The sequence below is a fragment of the Varanus komodoensis genome, unplaced genomic scaffold, assembly GCF_004798865.1.
Source record: "Varanus komodoensis strain SLA01 unplaced genomic scaffold, ASM479886v1 scaffold3, whole genome shotgun sequence".
NCBI lineage: Eukaryota > Metazoa > Chordata > Lepidosauria > Squamata > Varanidae > Varanus > Varanus komodoensis.
Genome location: NW_025335761.1, coordinates 18,199,599 through 18,216,823, shown reverse-complemented (window position 1 = coordinate 18,216,823; position 17,225 = coordinate 18,199,599). Strand labels below are relative to the sequence as shown.

General features: G+C 39.9%; 1 protein-coding gene across 9 annotated transcripts in view; it reads left to right on the top strand.

The window, feature by feature from the left end:
• The window catches only part of MIDEAS (mitotic deacetylase associated SANT domain protein), a 71,553-nt gene extending 63,842 nt beyond the window's left edge, over positions 1–7,711 (top strand). For 8 of the 9 annotated variants that reach the window (XM_044435876.1, XM_044435875.1, XM_044435874.1 and 5 more), the window contains 5 exons: positions 2,058–2,146; positions 3,077–3,226; positions 3,515–3,715; positions 5,266–5,474; positions 7,214–7,711. In XM_044435876.1, the coding sequence (XP_044291811.1) occupies positions 2,058–2,146; positions 3,077–3,226; positions 3,515–3,715; positions 5,266–5,474; positions 7,214–7,454 (890 nt within the window). In that variant the 3' untranslated portion in view covers positions 7,455–7,711. Of the gene's footprint in view, positions 1–2,057; positions 2,147–3,076; positions 3,227–3,334; positions 3,484–3,514; positions 3,716–5,265; positions 5,475–7,213 lie in introns of those variants that run through there. The other variant, XM_044435877.1, reaches the window with a different exon arrangement.
• The last annotated feature ends 9,514 nt before the right edge of the window (positions 7,712–17,225 follow it).

The following is a 17,225-nucleotide window of genomic DNA, read 5'->3' as shown; positions in this document are numbered from 1 at the left end:
GAACGAAATAGCTTTCGTTCTGATTCTGGACCCTCTGTAATAATGTATACTTAATGTACAGCTTACTTTAAAGTAATCTGCTTTTGAAAATGGTACTAAAAATACTTTTTTGTGTCTAACATGTTGGGGGGGCTTATAGGAACATAAAATGGTGAATCATTACATAAAATAAAGGAAAACATTGTTTTAAATCTAATAATTCCAAAATATAATTCATTTTCTACTTCCTTAAACTTAAATGCCCCAACCTTAAAATAAAGAGAAATCCAATTCTGCTGCTGGCATTGTGTCTCCTGCAGTAAGAATGGGAAATAATTTCTAAAGGTATGATTAATGTTTTCATTTCTGGACCATTTTCTGAGAGGAGTTTTGGAGTAACACTCTGTCCAACTTGCCCTGTCCAGGTTTGTCTGGAAAGCTGTGATTCATTTGTAGGCTTATCTGTTGCCAAGATACCCCTAAATTAAAAGAGGCCTTAAAAGTGAAAAGAAGTTAACTGATATGGGAAATTAGTTAAGTGTCTTGTAACCCAAAAATATCTTTCCAATTTAAAGAGACTTTTGAGCTCCCTCATGCTATATGCAATAACTTCTGGTGCTTCAGACTATTTGTTTTCATAAAGGTCAAATATTTTGCTGAGGTGGTTGAGAGCATAACAGAAAAATGTAAAGCACATAATTGTTTCTGGAAATGCCATTTTAAGCAGGTGGTCCTCTGTATAATATTGTCAGCTACTTTTGTAACTCAGTTTATGGCATGGTGCAGTGGGCTGCTGTTTGACCAAAAACAAACCCAAGCCCTTCATAGACTTAATGGAATCAAGTGGTTCTTCTCTCATATCATGATTATTTGGGCTTTTGCCATGTAATAGTATTATACACAATATGCATCAACACAGGCAAAGCTCACAGGATATGAATGTCATCCACATTCATTTAAGTACAAACCAGTTACAGATGAAGTGCGACAGTGTTGAAATCATGCTGTTGAGTGCCTTTAAAACTCACCCACTGTGCTTCTGGCTCTCCTCTGATCCCTTGGCTCTTGTGTTTCTTCTCAAACCCTTTGACCTACCTCTTTTGAAATGTTTGGCTAATCTGCTGTCAGGTCACAGAAGGAAGTTGGTTGGCAGATATTTTGTAGCCTGCTTGCTTAGCAGCTGCTCTGATGTCACGGAAGGAGCTGGGCAATCAAGGCCAGGCAGTTCACTGCTGTGAGGGCCTTGGAGACCCTGGGACTTTCAATTCTGTAACCTCACCTTTAGAATAATTGCTCGTTTGCATAGATTGCCTAACAGTTTTAAAGCTAGTTTATCTGTATGTGTAACATACAGTGCAATAGTAAATCCTGCTTACATTCTGGACTTTAGCTGCAATTGTGAATTAGTTTTGTCCCAATCCAAGGCTGTTTTGGGTGTGAAGAGGAAATCGAGCACCACTCCATTCCATTCTAGTTGTGGTTTGGCTTAACTTCCTCTCTGTTGAAATACTGGTTGATGGCATAAGGGAGACTGTGCATTGCATGCTTCAAATATTAAACACGTTCTGCTTTTAGACTTCTCCAGTAGTAAGTGTTTTGCACTATCTGCGTAAAGTTCGGCATTTCAGCTGTTGCTGGCACTGATTCACAAATCTGTGTCATACACAGATGAACATTTTTTTGAAGTAATGTTAAAAATTGGGGACTGGCACATATATTTACACATTGAATGTGGGGCAGACTAGCTAAAAAATAAGTGCAGAGCAGTCCTAAGAGCAAGGAGCCCTGTTGCTTTAGTCTGCAAGTTCTGTTCTCATTAAAACTTGTCCAGCTGTTGCTGCCAAAGGGATTGGAACAGCAGAATTATATTTTAATGAAGTATATCATGAACTGCACCTGTCAAGGCACTGCAGATGGCATTTACTTAAGAAAAGCTTTCTGAAAACTTCTAATAAAGGAACAGTAACTTCAAATATAATACAAGCCGGATGACAGATATATTCAGGAGATAGAGCTGGAAAAAACATTTCCATGTTTGGGGAGAATGAAAAGAAATAAAACAGTTGTGTTCTTCTCAGGATCAGATAAGTGGAGTGTACTGGAGAAAAAACTCTTCAATAAAGGAATTGCCATCTACAAGAAAGACTTCTTCCTGGTTCAGAAATTGGTGAGTATTTTATCATCTAGCATTTCCCTAAGGCATTGCAAAATGGATCTACAGCTGTAGATTTCCTTATATAGGGTTTACTTCATACTGATGCTGAGCATTTTCATTATCTAACACTACAATTTATTTATGTAATACAGTATTAAATAGAAATGCTTGGAGATAGTATGTGTGGAGAAAAAAAAAAGATAAAACACCCCTCAGAAATGCAGTAGCCTTGGTCAGAAAATGGGTTGTTCCAGAGCCTAAGAGCTGAAAATAAGCACTTGAAAAATATTGGAGGAATATAAGTAGTGGAGGATGTGCTGTGTTGTTAGTGTCTTTTATTTTTTCTGTTATTGATTATCTTGTTATTGGCTTATCTTAGAGCATTATGTGTGAATGAAAAGAACTGGTGATAAGGGAACCAACCTGGGAAGGAGTTGAAGTCCTGGATGGTTTTGCTTAGATTTTCCGTTCTAATAGAAACTTGGAAAACATGTACTTCATTGTTTAGAACTTTTATTTTCCTGTGTCCAGCTTCCTCAGGCTTTGGAATTGGCTATAGTAAAGTTTGAAATATACATACATTGTTGATTTTATAACTGAGCCTGAGACCAGTTTTGATCAAGGAGAGCACCAGTCCAGCCCAGGCAATTGCCTTACCTTCTGTGTCCATTGGAGACTTGAATGACCTCTTCATACCTATCCTTGATTCCAAATGACAAACCATTTTTGAAACTCAGGGAGTTTGACAAAAATTAGAAACCGCCTTGTGTGGGTGCATGCCAGACTTCAAGAGAATGAACTTCAGTGAAATTGCAGAGTTGTAGCCCATAGGTACATAAATAATATGTAAATAAGAGGGGGTGTGCATAAATAAAGATAATAATATAATGTAACTTGTTCCCCCCCCCCCCATTTCCTCCCAACCCTTTTCCAATATTCCAGATAAAGACGAAGACTGTGAGCCAGTGTGTAGAGTTCTATTATACATACAAAAAGCAAGTCAAAATAGGCCGGAATGGGAGCTTGATCTTTGGGGATGTTGATACAACCAGTGAAAGAGCCATTAAAGATGAAGCTGAAGTAGATGTAAAGGTAACATGCTAGATCTTGGCTTTGGTGCTAAAAGGTCATATTGCACATCTATAAAATTGCTCATAAGAAAATAAAACATCAAAACAAAGGTCATCCGTTTCCTTTTAGCAGTGGAATGACTTATGGAACTTGGAGTGTTTTACTGAACTTCATCCAAAGAATCTATTGGAATGGTGCCAACTAGACCCTGTTGGACTTCCACTTACGCGTCTCTTAATGTCTTTGCACTGAAGTGAGTTCTCTTTTTTAAAAAAATCTAACTTGCATTCCTTTTTTACCTGTCTGAAGAGTTCCCATAGGCTTACACGTACTCTTCCTCCCAGAACGTACAATGAAGATTACGAAAATACTGAAGATGAGGATGACGAAGGAGGAATGGATGATGAATTGGCTATAAAAGAGGAAGTAGTAGAAGGAGATGAGTTGTATGACAAGAGCAGCAACATAGCACCTCCCAAACCCACACACCTGTTACATGATGAGGACCAGGTGAGTGTTGAATTACTTGTGATATGAAAAGTAAGCTTTAAAAGTGGTTTGCCAAATGTCAGACTAACTACAATAAAATGGATATATATTTAGATTTCGTCTAAATACCAGTGGAGGGTTAAGTTTATATGGTAAGGCTGTCACCTTTCTGATGCTCTCAGTCCAAGTAAGTCAGATTTGGAAATGCAGGGACATAAATTTAACATCTCAACTAGAAAAGATTCCTTGGGGACCATGTGGCTCACACATAGGGGGAGCAGGCACAAAGCCCATATATGGGAGTTCCCAAAGGATCACTGGAAACACCACACTTACAAGTGAGAAATCTGCCCCTTTTATCAGGTGTCTAGTTGTTCTAACAAGAAACAACCCTTCCCAAGCTGTGAGTGTCGTCATTTCATAGATTTTCAAGGTTTTTCATGGTGCTGTAGTCTGCACGCTGGTAGAAACTGTCATTCTCCAAGTGTTGGAAGCCTCATGTCATTTCGTAGATGACCTTCCAAGGTGCTTATAGAACTTTTCATTTTAAAAACATTATTTTTGATAGGGGTTGGGAACCTCAGGCCTGCAGACTAGATCTGGCTCTCCAGAGTCCCCAAATGGCCACTCCTCTTTCTCCTGGTCCAGCGCTGTTTCACCAGAGAGCTAATTTTGTCATGCTTTCCCACTTTTGTGTAGCATTTCCTTATATGAGGGTGTAGTGACTTTCCTGAAGCTGGCTTGGTGGCAGTAAGAATTTTAGGATAAACTATGCAAATACTGTGGGCTGTGCCCACCATTGAAATGTAGCTTCCCTGGAATTAAATATGGTTCTCAGGCTAAGTTTTCTCTCTTTTTATGAGATTATGTGATGGATATACAGAAAGCAGTAGACTCTGATTTGAATTCTACTTGTTTGATTTAGACACTTGTGAGTCAAACGTAGTTTCTCAGTTTGTGCCCAGAAGACAATGTGGAGACATATGTTTCATTATGGAGAGGTGAATGTTTCTGGCAGATTTTCAAAAGCTTGCTCAATCTTCAGCAGTTTTCCAGGGAAATTCTATGTAAAATTCCTAAAATACGGTAGAATGTAAATTGTAAGAGCATGTGTTTTTGTGATACATTAAAAAATGAGGGAAACTGGGGAAATTCCCTCTCTATTGGGAGTTTAAATCAGTATTTTAAAGCGAAAGTATTCCTACATGTTTGTGATGGTGATTAGACTGTTACAGTGTAGTTACCATTTGAAACCTCTCTTTAAGCATAGTGACACTTCATATTTTTACATAATTGAATTAAATTGAATGTATAATCAGTGCAGTCTAGTATTAGGGGCAGTGATCCAGTATCAACTTTCTTATGTGCACCAGTTGCTGGGGAACTTGGGCAAAAGACTCATATCCTGTTTGTGGGGTCACTGTGCGAACAGACTGCTGGACAAGATGGACCATTGGTCTAATCCAGCACTGGTGTTTACTGTTGGTAAATCTATATCTCTGGGCATTGTTTAGCATCCGATCCCTAGGAATTCTTATCATTCCAACTTGTAATGGTTTCTTTCTGTGTAGGCTGGCACAGAGAGACGAAGGGAACCTGCTGTTCCAAGAGGGGTTGAAGCCAGAGGCAGAACTTCAAGAAGAACAAAGGAGATGCCCATTAAATATCGGAAGATTTCTCCACCTGCACAGAAGAGAAGAAGAAAGCCAAAAGCCAAACCAGAGGCCGCCACCAAAGCCCAAAACCAAGAAGAAGAATTTCCATGTAAAAAATGTGGCAGGTAAGAATGAAATGACTCAGGTGATGAAGAAAGGTTCTGTCATCCCTTCTGTACAACCAGAAGCAATGGGTGTGGAATCGAGCTGTTAGCCAGGACAAGTTACAGCTATATAAATAGCTGATTATTTTTGTCCACTTGTAAATTGCTTCCTGTTGTAACAAGTAGTTATACCTTCACTTTTGTATGCATCACAGCAGGAATGGAATTATTCTTGTACACATGAGTACATGGGAATAGGCTTTCAGTAGAAATCTAGGTTTTATTTTATTTCTTTTTTAGTGCCATACACCAGTTCTGGGCTAAACAAGTAGACATTATTAAACATCTCACTTCAGTTTGTACACATTGCAGGTCTTATCCTGTCTACTTGAGTGAGACTAAGAAAAAAAAGTTTTTCCCTGCAGGAATTATTAGGATAGGAAATTAAATTATCTGACAGATTTACATAAAACTAGTGAGCTATTACAAGTTCAGACATCATGATGAAATGAAGAATATGGGATCTTTACATAAATATATTTATACTTTGGAGGCTGTGGTACTTAGCTGTCTAAAACAGAACTCTCTTTTGAGCCAGAAGATTGCTAGCTGGTACTCAGAGAAGCGTGCTTTCAGCACCCAAGGTTCTTCTTTCTTGTAGTTGTTACCAAAGGAATGGTAATCATGAGGGTCAGCTGAGTGTTTTAACCTGTATGTAGATAGAGGTTATTTGGTAGACATGGTTGCTGGGTTTCCAAAAAGGTTTAAAAAAATCACCAAAGGTGAGAAATGAGGAGAGACTTGCAAAACAGAAGATGTAAAGAAAATGGATAAAAACAAAATATATAGAGAAAATCCAGCAATTAGTAAGCAAATAATCGGAGGCAATAGGGAATTAGATGCAGATGATTTCAGTCTATGTTGGGCATACAAAGAAATTGAGAACTTCATTGATTCTGACTGTAATGAGTTTTTACGCCTATGCGAATGCACTTGGGAACTTAAATGCAGCAAAAAGTATGGCTAAGCACTTCATTCACGCCTGTTAATCAGTTAGCAAAGCCTCTCTTTTTTCCTTCAGTAGTTGCTTCCAACAGGTTAATGGCCACTTGGTTGGCTCAAAATAAACAGAATCCATGGCAAAGAACTGCTTTCAGGCCTGTTTCCTATTTGTCCCAACCAGCTAGTTCCCCTTACTGTTTGGATGTGATCTTTTCTAGAAAGCATGTAGTCAAACAATCTAGGCAGTCCCTGATTTCAGATAGATGCTATTAAATGCAACTCTTACTAAAGACCACATTGTATTATACAGAGGAACCAGAAAGAAATCACATTATAAACATCAAAATAAAGGACAGCTTGGGTGGGGGCCTTTCTGCACTTCTTGATTAAGATGTAGGGCTCAGCCCTAGACATTCCAGAGGTCTTGCGTTGAGTCCCTTTTGCTACGGCCAAGACGGCACTGACTCCACAGTTTCTTGGAACAATGTTATTTCATCCTTTGTAGCCTTCTGATAGAAATTGGCCAACGAGAGAACTCTTGCTTCCAGTTTGGTAGCACTATCATTCCCCTGCCTCTCTCAGGCCAATTAAAGTTGGGCTAGTCATGAATGACATCATACACTGGAGCCAGATTACATCTGTTCTCCAAAGAGCGATCTTTGGTGTGCTCAATGTCTTTTTTTTTTATTTATTTGGAATGGCAGCTTTCCAGTGCCATAGCATAAACCACTTCTGTGTGCACATCTGTGTTCCTGCAGGATCTTCTACAAAGTGAAAAGCCGCAGTGCTCATATGAAAAGCCATGCTGAACAGGAGAAAAAGGCAGCTGCTCTGAAGCAGCGGGAGAGGGAAGAGGCAGAGGCGGCGGCGGCGGCGGCAGAGGCGGCTCGCAGCAAGGCTCAGCATGAGGAAAGTAGTGATAGCGGGAGCTCCAGTGGGGGCAGCGGTGGCGGCGGCAGCAGCAGCAGCAGCAGCTCTGATGAAGATGGAGAGGTCTAGCCAAGGCTCTGAGGAAGATGAGAGAGCAGGCAGGCTGGAGACTCCGACCATCAAGATGCTCTTCCATCTGTGGCTTGCATTGCTCCTCATCAAAACAGACTCCAGCCCTCTTGTTTCCACTTCCTTTCTTGCCATGCTAACACGCCTGAGTCAAACAAATGGATTTTAAAGGAAAAAGTGGGATGAAATTTCTATTTTTTAAAGCAAAAACATTTTATGAATGACGTTTATTTATAAATAACTGTTTTAGTACCTAATTATGGAATGGGATTCAGTTTTCTTTCAGTTCAAACCAGCTTGCCAAGAACTGTGGTAATAAACCTTAGACATGGCATCCACACAAGGAAAAAAATGGATGAAATATCTGGATATTGACAGAAGTGACTCTGAGAATTTTTCTATTAACCTTGAGAATCCATACTGTTTCCTTTGACTACTTCCTTGGTCTACAGATTGTCTTTTCATTTGACATTCACTGAGTGTCCTCATCCATTTAGTTTAGAGCTGCAACCAGTACAAATTTTCCCTCCATCCTGGGAAATTCCTATGAGAACTTATTTTCTGCAGAAGATAGGTGTCTGTCAGAAGGTAGTGATCCATGTACCGTCTCTTTAGAAGAACTGGTGAGAACAACTCCTTGCAAAAACATGTCTTTTTAAACACTGGATGCAGCATAGCTGGCATGCAGGCTCTTGCTGTTGAATTTAGAAATGCCCCACAAGGCTGGTCATATTATTGCACACTTGTTACGGTTTGGTGGGATGGGAGACCTCAATTGCTCGCATGCTCATGGCCCAGCAATAGAGCAAATACTTCCTTGTTCAAGAACCGGGGTTCCGTCCTTTCCATTTTCAGTTAAAGGGGTCGCCTTCAGTTCATGGGACAGATGTCTGCCTAAGATCTTGGAGAGGTGCTCTTGTTTGCATAACTAGTGATAGGCTAGACTGTCTGGTGGTCTGACCTTGAGCTGCATGTTCATGTGTCACCCATGGTATGGTGCATGTGCCAAAAGGGCGTTAGAGGGAAGCTCCACTGTAAAGCTGCATTATGTTATAAACTAAAAAATGCTGGTATGGAGGGGGGTTTTTTCCTATCCTAGCCAGCCTTCCTTTAGAAGACAAGCTACCCAAAAATACACAAATAGTAAAAATTGTTTTAGTTCTTAAAAAAAATGGAAACCTATCTGAGAGCACAGGATAATGTGATTGAACTTCAAACACAACCTTCTTTCCTTGCTTCCTTCCTTCCAAAGAGCAAGTACTGAGCACCTAATGCTGCTGGACTGTCATTTGCCAACAAAAGGCACCTTCAATTAAAATATTATTAGCACTACTTAGATCTCAGTCTTCAAAAAATCAAAGATACTGGTAGGCAACAGTTTGGGTGGTATCTTATAATTCCAGTCATTTCAATAGTTCAACTGTAAGTGCGACATTGATACAATTCCGCAAGAAAAACAGAGCCATCTAAACTTGTCCAGTGTTTCTTTGCAGATGATTGGTATTCTGTATACACATGTGTTTCATGAATAACTGCAGCCTTTGCAGTTATCAACTTACATTTTGTGGAGAGTTACTTCCACTTTACTGGAAGTGAGTGAGTACCACTTTTTGATTTTGCAGCAGGGAGAGTGAAAACAGGGCAGAGGGCACTGCAAAAAAGTCATGCAGAGATGCTTAGCCAGAGCAACCTGAAATGAATTGTGAACACCAGTAGTAATGGATGTATGTGTTTTCTTGTTTTTAAAAGTATGTCTTGGGCAGGAGTCCCTAACCTCTTTGGATCTGTGGACACGTTAAAGGTTTGAGAAACTCCTGTAGGCACTACTGCAAACTGGTAGCGGAGGGGACTAGTTGCATATTGGTTCCCATGGAACCTGGCTACACCAGAGTAGTGCGTGTGTGTAGGAGTGTGGTGTTCGAGAGAGAAATGGCAAGGCTAGAGCCTGGGGAGGGAAGGAGAAATGGAAAGAAGTTATTTTTTGATCTGCTCAGTTTTCTTCCAGACAGACCCTTGCCTTTTGCTGTTTCTCTTGCCACTCCCAGCTTATATAGCCTTTCTGTTTCTCCAGCATCTGTCTTTAGCCTCCTTTCTCAACCTTCCCAGCCCTGAAGCTGATCATTCTTTTGTCGTGCACTTTTTGCCCATTCCCAGTGTGTACTCCTCTATTTTGCTTTGCCCCAACTCATTCCTTCACTGATTTCCCCCCTTCTAGCCTCCAGCTTCTTTCTGTTCCCTCCACTGCTTGCCTCACTTTCTCTTCCTGTCCATGAGCAGCAGCAGGATCAGGAACAGGACTTTTTTCAAATTTTAAACTCAGTGTCCATTTATGTTCTTTTATTTCTTGTTCTTTTTCAAGGAGAGAGGAAGTGCCCCATGAGAGGGGCAGGTGCCATGTTGCTGGAGACACTTACTCTGGGGGATAGTTAAGATACTAATAGCAGGCAGGATACAGTGGTACCTTGGCTCATGAACTTAATCCATTCCAGGACTCTGGTCGTGACCCAAATTGGTCGTGAGCCAAGTTAAATTTCCCCATAAGGTTCAATGTAAATAAGGTTAATCCGTTCTGTAACCATTTTTTTAATCAGAAAAATGTGAAGCAAAGTGACAGAAGAACAAAGATTGCGGCCAACTCCCCCTCCCCACCCCGAGCACAAGCGCAGCCATCTCCCCGCCCCCCCCCCAGCACGACCGAGATCGTGTCAGTCATTCGGGTGTGTGTGAGGGGGGAGAGATGGGCACAAACAGGGCACACTGGGGGAGGGAGAGACGGGCTCGATCTCAGCCATTCTCTCCCCCCCCCCCACCCCAGCATGATCGTGACCATCTCCCCACTCGGGGTGGTGGGAGAATGGCTGCTGTCGTGCTGGTTGGGGGGGGAGGAGATGGCCGAGATTGCGCCCATCTTTCCTGCAGGAATGCGCCTGTGATCACACACATCTTCCCTGCACGAACGCGACTGTGATTGTGGCCATCTCCCCACTTGGGGGTGTGGGGAGATGGCTGCAATCTTGGTCACCACCCAATGCAGAGTTTGCGACCCAAGTCAAAATTTTCATGAAATTTTTGTTCACAACCCGATTTGGTCGTGAATCAAGGTGTTTGTGAGCGGAGGTACCACTGTACTTAGGTTAGACAGGAGAGTGTAAATTCTTAATAATCCTTGTAAATTATCTCCAAGAAGGAAAAGGACTTTGCACTAACATTCTTGAATTCACTGATCTAGAATCCCCTGGTTATGCAATTATGAATGCATTTATTTGCATATTTCAGTTTTCAAACTTGTCTTCCTCTTTAAGAATGGAAACAAATGTTTAGAAAATCAAGGGCTAGAAAAGTAGAGGGGATGGAAGCACATAATGAATACCTGAAGGTAAGTAGCAGCTGTCTATATTTAAATCCTTCCCTCAAACAATGAGGGACTTGAAAAGTAAGACACAGGATTTTATAAAATGCTTCACATTTGGTATTGGTTGTTTTATTGATCTGAGTTACAATAGATTTTGTCCCAGTGATTTTTGAGATCACCCAGATAGGTGCAAACCACAAGCTTCTAGCAACATACATAAAAATTATTGAAAAGAGAGCCATGTAATTTTAATTCTTGGCTTTAAATCTCTGTTTCCTAGCACTAGTGGCCTATGATGAATGTAGGAGGATTGAAAAATTAAGAAAGGGGTGTTTATGTAATTTCAGTAGACCATAGTGGGGTCCCCTAATTCTGCTAAATGGCTTTTGGCCTCTCTAGTAACTGCTGCATACATTAGGAGAGTTGTGCTGTATGATCGGCAAAATTTTACATAGTATAACATTTTCTGAACCATATTAAAACTAAAGCTGTGGGTTTGCATATTTTAATACTCCCGCAAATTTCTGTTAAAAAATTTCAGGCCATGCAAAAAGACATTTACATCTTACAAATGAGTTTTAAGCCTACTCGTTCTCCTGGAGTCATTCCGTATATTGGTCAGAGAATCAGGACGCAGCCCATCCATCACGGCCCCAGAGCTGGCCATGCAGTTTGGCAGCTCAGAGAGGGCATGGCCTTTAGGTCTGCTGAGAAGCACACACTTTTCCACATGTGAGGTCTTGAGTTTGGTCCCTGGCATCTTCACTGAAGTTCCTGCAACAAAAGAGCTTGAAAAGCGCTCTCTCTGCCTGAGACCGTGGAGAGCTGTGGCTAGTCAATTACTGGCATCTGGTATTGAGTTTGATAGATCAACAGTCTGACACATTGTATACTTTTTAAATGTACTTACATTTTATAAATCTTCAGTGCTTCATGATGGAAACACTCCACAAGTAAATTAGTTTTTGAAGTATTTAAGTTTGGACCTAATGTCAGCCAAACCCCAGTAGGTTGTTAATATGAGTCCTTCTAGTGGACTTTGATTCAAAGTATTTGGCACTGTCATTGTGCCTTTTTTCTTTTTGTATTTTTGGTGCAGTGAAAAATTCAGAAATTTGTCACTACTCTTTTTCAAATGGCTTTATTGCCATAATTTGACTTGTTGGTCTATCCTTTCCAGTTATAAATGTTTGCAGAACGTTTTGCTCACTTTTCCATAAAAGTGAGACAATATCTTCTCCCTTTAAACCTGGCTATTTGACAGTGGGATGTGGCTTTAGATTTCATCTTCAAGAAGGAGCTCAACCTTCAGAAGATTCAGTGATGGCTACCAATTTGGGTAGACTTAAAAGGCAGTGGGTACATTTATTGAAGAAAAGGGCACCACATCAAAGTTAGCCTGGGCCTAAGGATCAAAAGACCCTGTGCAAGTATTTACTAGCAATGTGAGGGAGAGGCACTGGAGTTTCTTTTCCCTTTAGTATTCCAGAAATAACAGAAATTACTGGTGCAAAAGAAAAGAAAAGGAAGTCTGCTATGAAAGAGGGAACTAAGTGGGAACCATGTCAGATTTTCTGGGAGTGAGCAAAATAGCCAGGGAGTATTTTCTTGAAAGGTGGCACAAATATTTTTCCACAGGGTGAGATGTATTATTTTCCTTCATCACCACTGCTGCTACTACTTAATATAACTGCTATTACAATTCATTTTTATGCACCTTCTTTCCTCTTGTGGGGAATGTAAGGTGACTTGCATAGATTGCCACTCCATTTTTATTCTCATGAGAACCACTCTTTGAAATAGGTTATGTTGAGAATTCATCTGGCCCAAAGTCACCCAGTGAACTTCAGGGTTGAACGGGGTCCAGAATGCAGATCTCCTGAGTCATAGCCTAGCATTCTAATCATGCCTCACTGGTTCAGAATTGCCACGATTCAGCACAGAGCACTTTGGGCTTTGTTGTGCCCCATCTTGTGGCTACAAAAAGGGACAATAAATATGACTTATAAAATTTAATCAAAATTACATGAAAAAATCATGCATCAGTAAGTCTCCCTGTCAGTGAAACTTTGCAATGGATAACTAGCTTTAAATTTTCTATTAGAGTAATAAATGGAAAACCTATAGGGATAGATTCTGGTGCATACTTGTTTCAAGGGCATAATCTGGTAAAGTTTATTCATGAGTATATCCCATTCAAATAAATGGGAAGGTAGTTCATTGCAAGGCTGAATTTGACGTTTCATTGCTTTTGATGATACTTTGATTTGCATCATGACCATAGCCAATGTGCTCCCTTAGACAAAAGCAGAACTAAATTATTTCACCCCCTTGTTCTCACCTTCATTTTGTGTTAAAATTTTGGGAGGGTGAAACATAATTCCATTCATCAGCTTGGATCTCTTAGCATTTTATGGTGCCAGCCTCATGCAATCAGCAGATGCTGAGAATCAGTCTCTACTTTTATGCAGATGTATATGTGGGGCAGATGGAGGAACCCAGAAACAACTGGACTTCTCACCTGTGTGTCTGTTCCCATGTATAGAGGTTGGGGATTGGACCCAGCAGGTGCTGTCCTGCTCTTGCTAAAGCTGAAAAGGGCTTAGTACTGGATCACATGGGTTTGACCTGCTGTGTGTTGCAAAGGCAGCACTGGTGTGGTACAAATGCAGGGGGAAACAACCAGATCCCCCAAAGCATATTTGGACCAAAAGAGGGTCTGAAAAGTTCAAGGTGACGTATTTTAAAATGATCTAACTTCAAAACTAGGTAAAGAATCACCCCTGGTATCTTAATGTCTCCGTGTACTGTGCTTCACTCTAAAATGATAGCTGACATCTTAAATTTACTCCTTTTCACTGGTGCCCTATTGCCATAATTTGATTTCCCCACTATTTTTCAGTCTGTGCATGCTTTCCATTATTTTTGGGATACTAGTTTTCTTCTGGAGTTTTAATCTTTAACCACTTCTGTGTATTGGCCTGTGTAATTTCCTCTAGGCTAAGGTCCCCTTATATCAGAACATTCTTACAAATCTTAAAATTTAGTAGCCCATAATATTTTACCAGGCTGGTTGCTGAGACAACTGATATGCATTTAATGATATTAAGGATGGAAGAAGAGAAGTGGGTCTCTGTCTGTTTACAAATGCTTCCTTACCTGATTACCTGGGAATATTTTATGCTGCATTAACAGCCGAGTGAGTGGTTTTATGTGAGCTAAATTAAAACCCTTCTCCTGAATATTGGTAAATAGGATTACAAAATTACCCTTTTTTCTGCTAAAATTCAAATATGGGATATGATCTTGGTAGCCATCTTTGGGGTGCATGGTTCTTGATACAAAGCAGAATTCAAATCTATTACTGAATTCTATCAGGAGCTCTGCATTGTCCTTTCTGTTGAGTTCCTTTTCTATAGGAAAGCATTTTGTCTAAAAGCACATCTGTTTGAAAGCACTCTGGGACAATGCAACTCTACTGTAGCATCCTAGTGCTTTGTAATTGAGGTGCATACTGCAGTTTCATATTAAACTCAACTATATTTAAGGTTCCTGCAGGGTAGCTGGCTAAACTAGAAAGTTTTCTATTATTGTTCATCCTAAATTGAAAAGTACTCTAACTGGACACACAGATGAGCTTACAATTATTCCCTGGCTGAACTACATTAATAGTATATCACTTTTGCCAGTGAGCATTTTATTCCCAGTACACTAATGGTGCAGTTTTATGCATCTCTATACAACTTAACTCCTATTGAGTTCATTTGGAATTACTTCCAGTTAGATGTGCAGGCCTGCAACCCCAGATTGCAAGGTAGTAGGGAGTATTACTTACTGGTCTCACTGGGACTTTTGTGTAAACATACTTAATTAGAACTGGTTTATAATGCACAACTAATTTAGCATAACATTGTTGAAGTTGCAAATTAAAATTTGTTTAGTCTTTGGAAAAGCATCTTTTTGCTGATTCATATACAGTTGGCTATTGTCCTGTTTCTGGGTGGCTTTATAACCTTTGCACAACCAACTACTTTGTATAGAGAATGGTAGTTCAGACATCTGTTGCTTTTATCTGTTTAGGGCTTGGTCTGTTTCCAGGGTTTTTTTCCCCCTGCTAGCAATGTGCGGTCCAGTGTGTCTGGAAAAAAATGAACCTTTGAGAACCTTTTGCTGCTATCAAAATATTTATACCCCAAGGCATTTTCCCCATAAACTTTTTTCCTCCAGCAAATTGTCTTGTTGTGTGTACTTTCGTAAGAGAGTTTGTACAGTATTTTGGGGGTGGGGGGAACAGAAACAGCACAAACAATACTGGGGGGGGGTTGGTTTTTTTTTAAAGATTAGCTGAAAACCCTCTACTTCATTTCAGCTGTCTCCTTAATTCCATATGCCACTATGCTAGAGCTGAAATCCTCCAGGCATGAGGGCTGCGCAACTTCCATTAATTTCAGATGACTGTTCAGAATTCTGGCCCAAGCGGTGTTGATATGGGTGAAGGTTGCAGGGCTGGCTGTAGTGCCTAACACCCTCTAATCTCCAGCTGCTTGCTTCCCCCCACCCCACATCACCCCACATCATCATTTCTGTAACACAGGATTTCTATCAACAGCTGAACCTCTGAAGATCCCCAGCTGCTGCTGTTCAGGAGGAGGTGAATATATATGTATGTATTGTAAAATGTCATTGTGTGTTGGTTTTTATTTTTAAAACCCCTCTTTGCCTCTTCAAATTTTATCTCCTGGAGCTCTTGATTTGGTACAAGTGGTCATTTTTTTTCTTGAGTCTGTGTTTAATTTGTAATGCTGGCGCTTTTTGGTGTACTGTACAGAAATGGTCAGTCTCCTTGTAATTATTGTATAAAATGCTTTTATTATAGAGCTTTTATTTTAACAAATGAGCAGAAACTGCCTTTTGTGTATTTGCTGCACCTTTTAAAAAAGACTGTTACATATTAAAATATTGTATATACAAAAGTATTATATACCTCTTATGTACAGATGTGATAGACAATTTATTTTTGTGCTTTTTTTTTTTTTTTTTACAAAACATTAATACACTAAAGTCTTGCTGATGTGATTTAACGTACTCATGTAACTTATTTACTTCTGGATGTTCCATTGTATCTTTTTAAACCTTTTATTAAATAAGGTTTAAAAGCAACTTTTGTAATAAGATTTTTAATTGAAAAATTTGAGATAAAGAGGGTGGAAACACTTTTTTCTTGTTTACTATGGTGCTTTTTTCTTTTGGCATAATTAAATACAATCTATGTGCTGCAAAAAGTGTGTGTTGCTTTCCTGCCAGTTATTTTGATTCAGTTACATGACTATTGCTTTGTTGTCAAGCCTCCTGTGATCTTGTAGGATGAGCCCTTCATGGAAGCACGTTTCCATTTATGGATAGTCTACTGTGCATGAAAAAGAGTGTATGTCAAGATGAAAAAAGCCCTGTTTTGTATCTTTGGTTGCATGCAATGATCCAGGTAGCTATCGTCCATTTGTGCACCTGTCAAACAGCACAATAAGCTTTGCCAACACATACTGTACATCTGTAAGCTGATACGCTGTCAAAATTGACTGTATTAGTTATCTGTTATGAGTGTGAAGTTCCTGCTGCTTGTACATGTTTATGATCAGGGCCTTTTTAAATTAAATTTGTTCATGAGTACACAAACCATTTCCCTCATTTTAGGGAAGTGTGTTGGTGTTGAACTTTAGGAAGGACTGGGCAACTTGTACCAGAGGATGTGTTGCTCAAAGCGGCCATAATGTCTAGCAGATTTGGAAACCTAAAAGGGGCAGACTGTTCCATGGAAGCATTATGGATGACATACTAGGCTCCAAAACTAGAGCTAGTACTAGTACTAGAAGCATATTATTGTCCCCCAGGCCAGAATCTTCAAGGTGATCTTGAGATGGAAAATAAATCATAGAATTCGTATAGGATTGGTGTTCCTTGCAAGTTGTCTCAGGGTATGTACCTTCTGGTACTGACTACAGTACTTAAATTTTCTTTGACTGGCTAGGATGTTTCACTGTACACTCATGGTCTATTTCCTCCCTATCTCCATTAATCACAAAAAAATTCATATTCATCCCCTAGGGATGATTCAACACTGAAATCTTTCCAGCTCTTGCTGAGCTTTCCCCAAGGTTCAAGTGTAAAAGATGCTCTGCTGCCCTTTATTTTACATACTCGTTTGTTCTGCAGCTGTGGAGCAGACAAAGCTTTAGTAAAAGTTGCCCCTTGAAGACTAGACTGTACATTATAGTGGGAAATGTGTGTTCTCAGAACTTTATTTGTAGAGAATAAGGCAACTTATGTCCAAGTTTCCTTCCAATGCTATGATCATGTTTTTGCTTACCCTGCTCCCATATCTTGCAAGTCAATTTAGTAGGTGAAGCTTTTCTCAAAGCTTA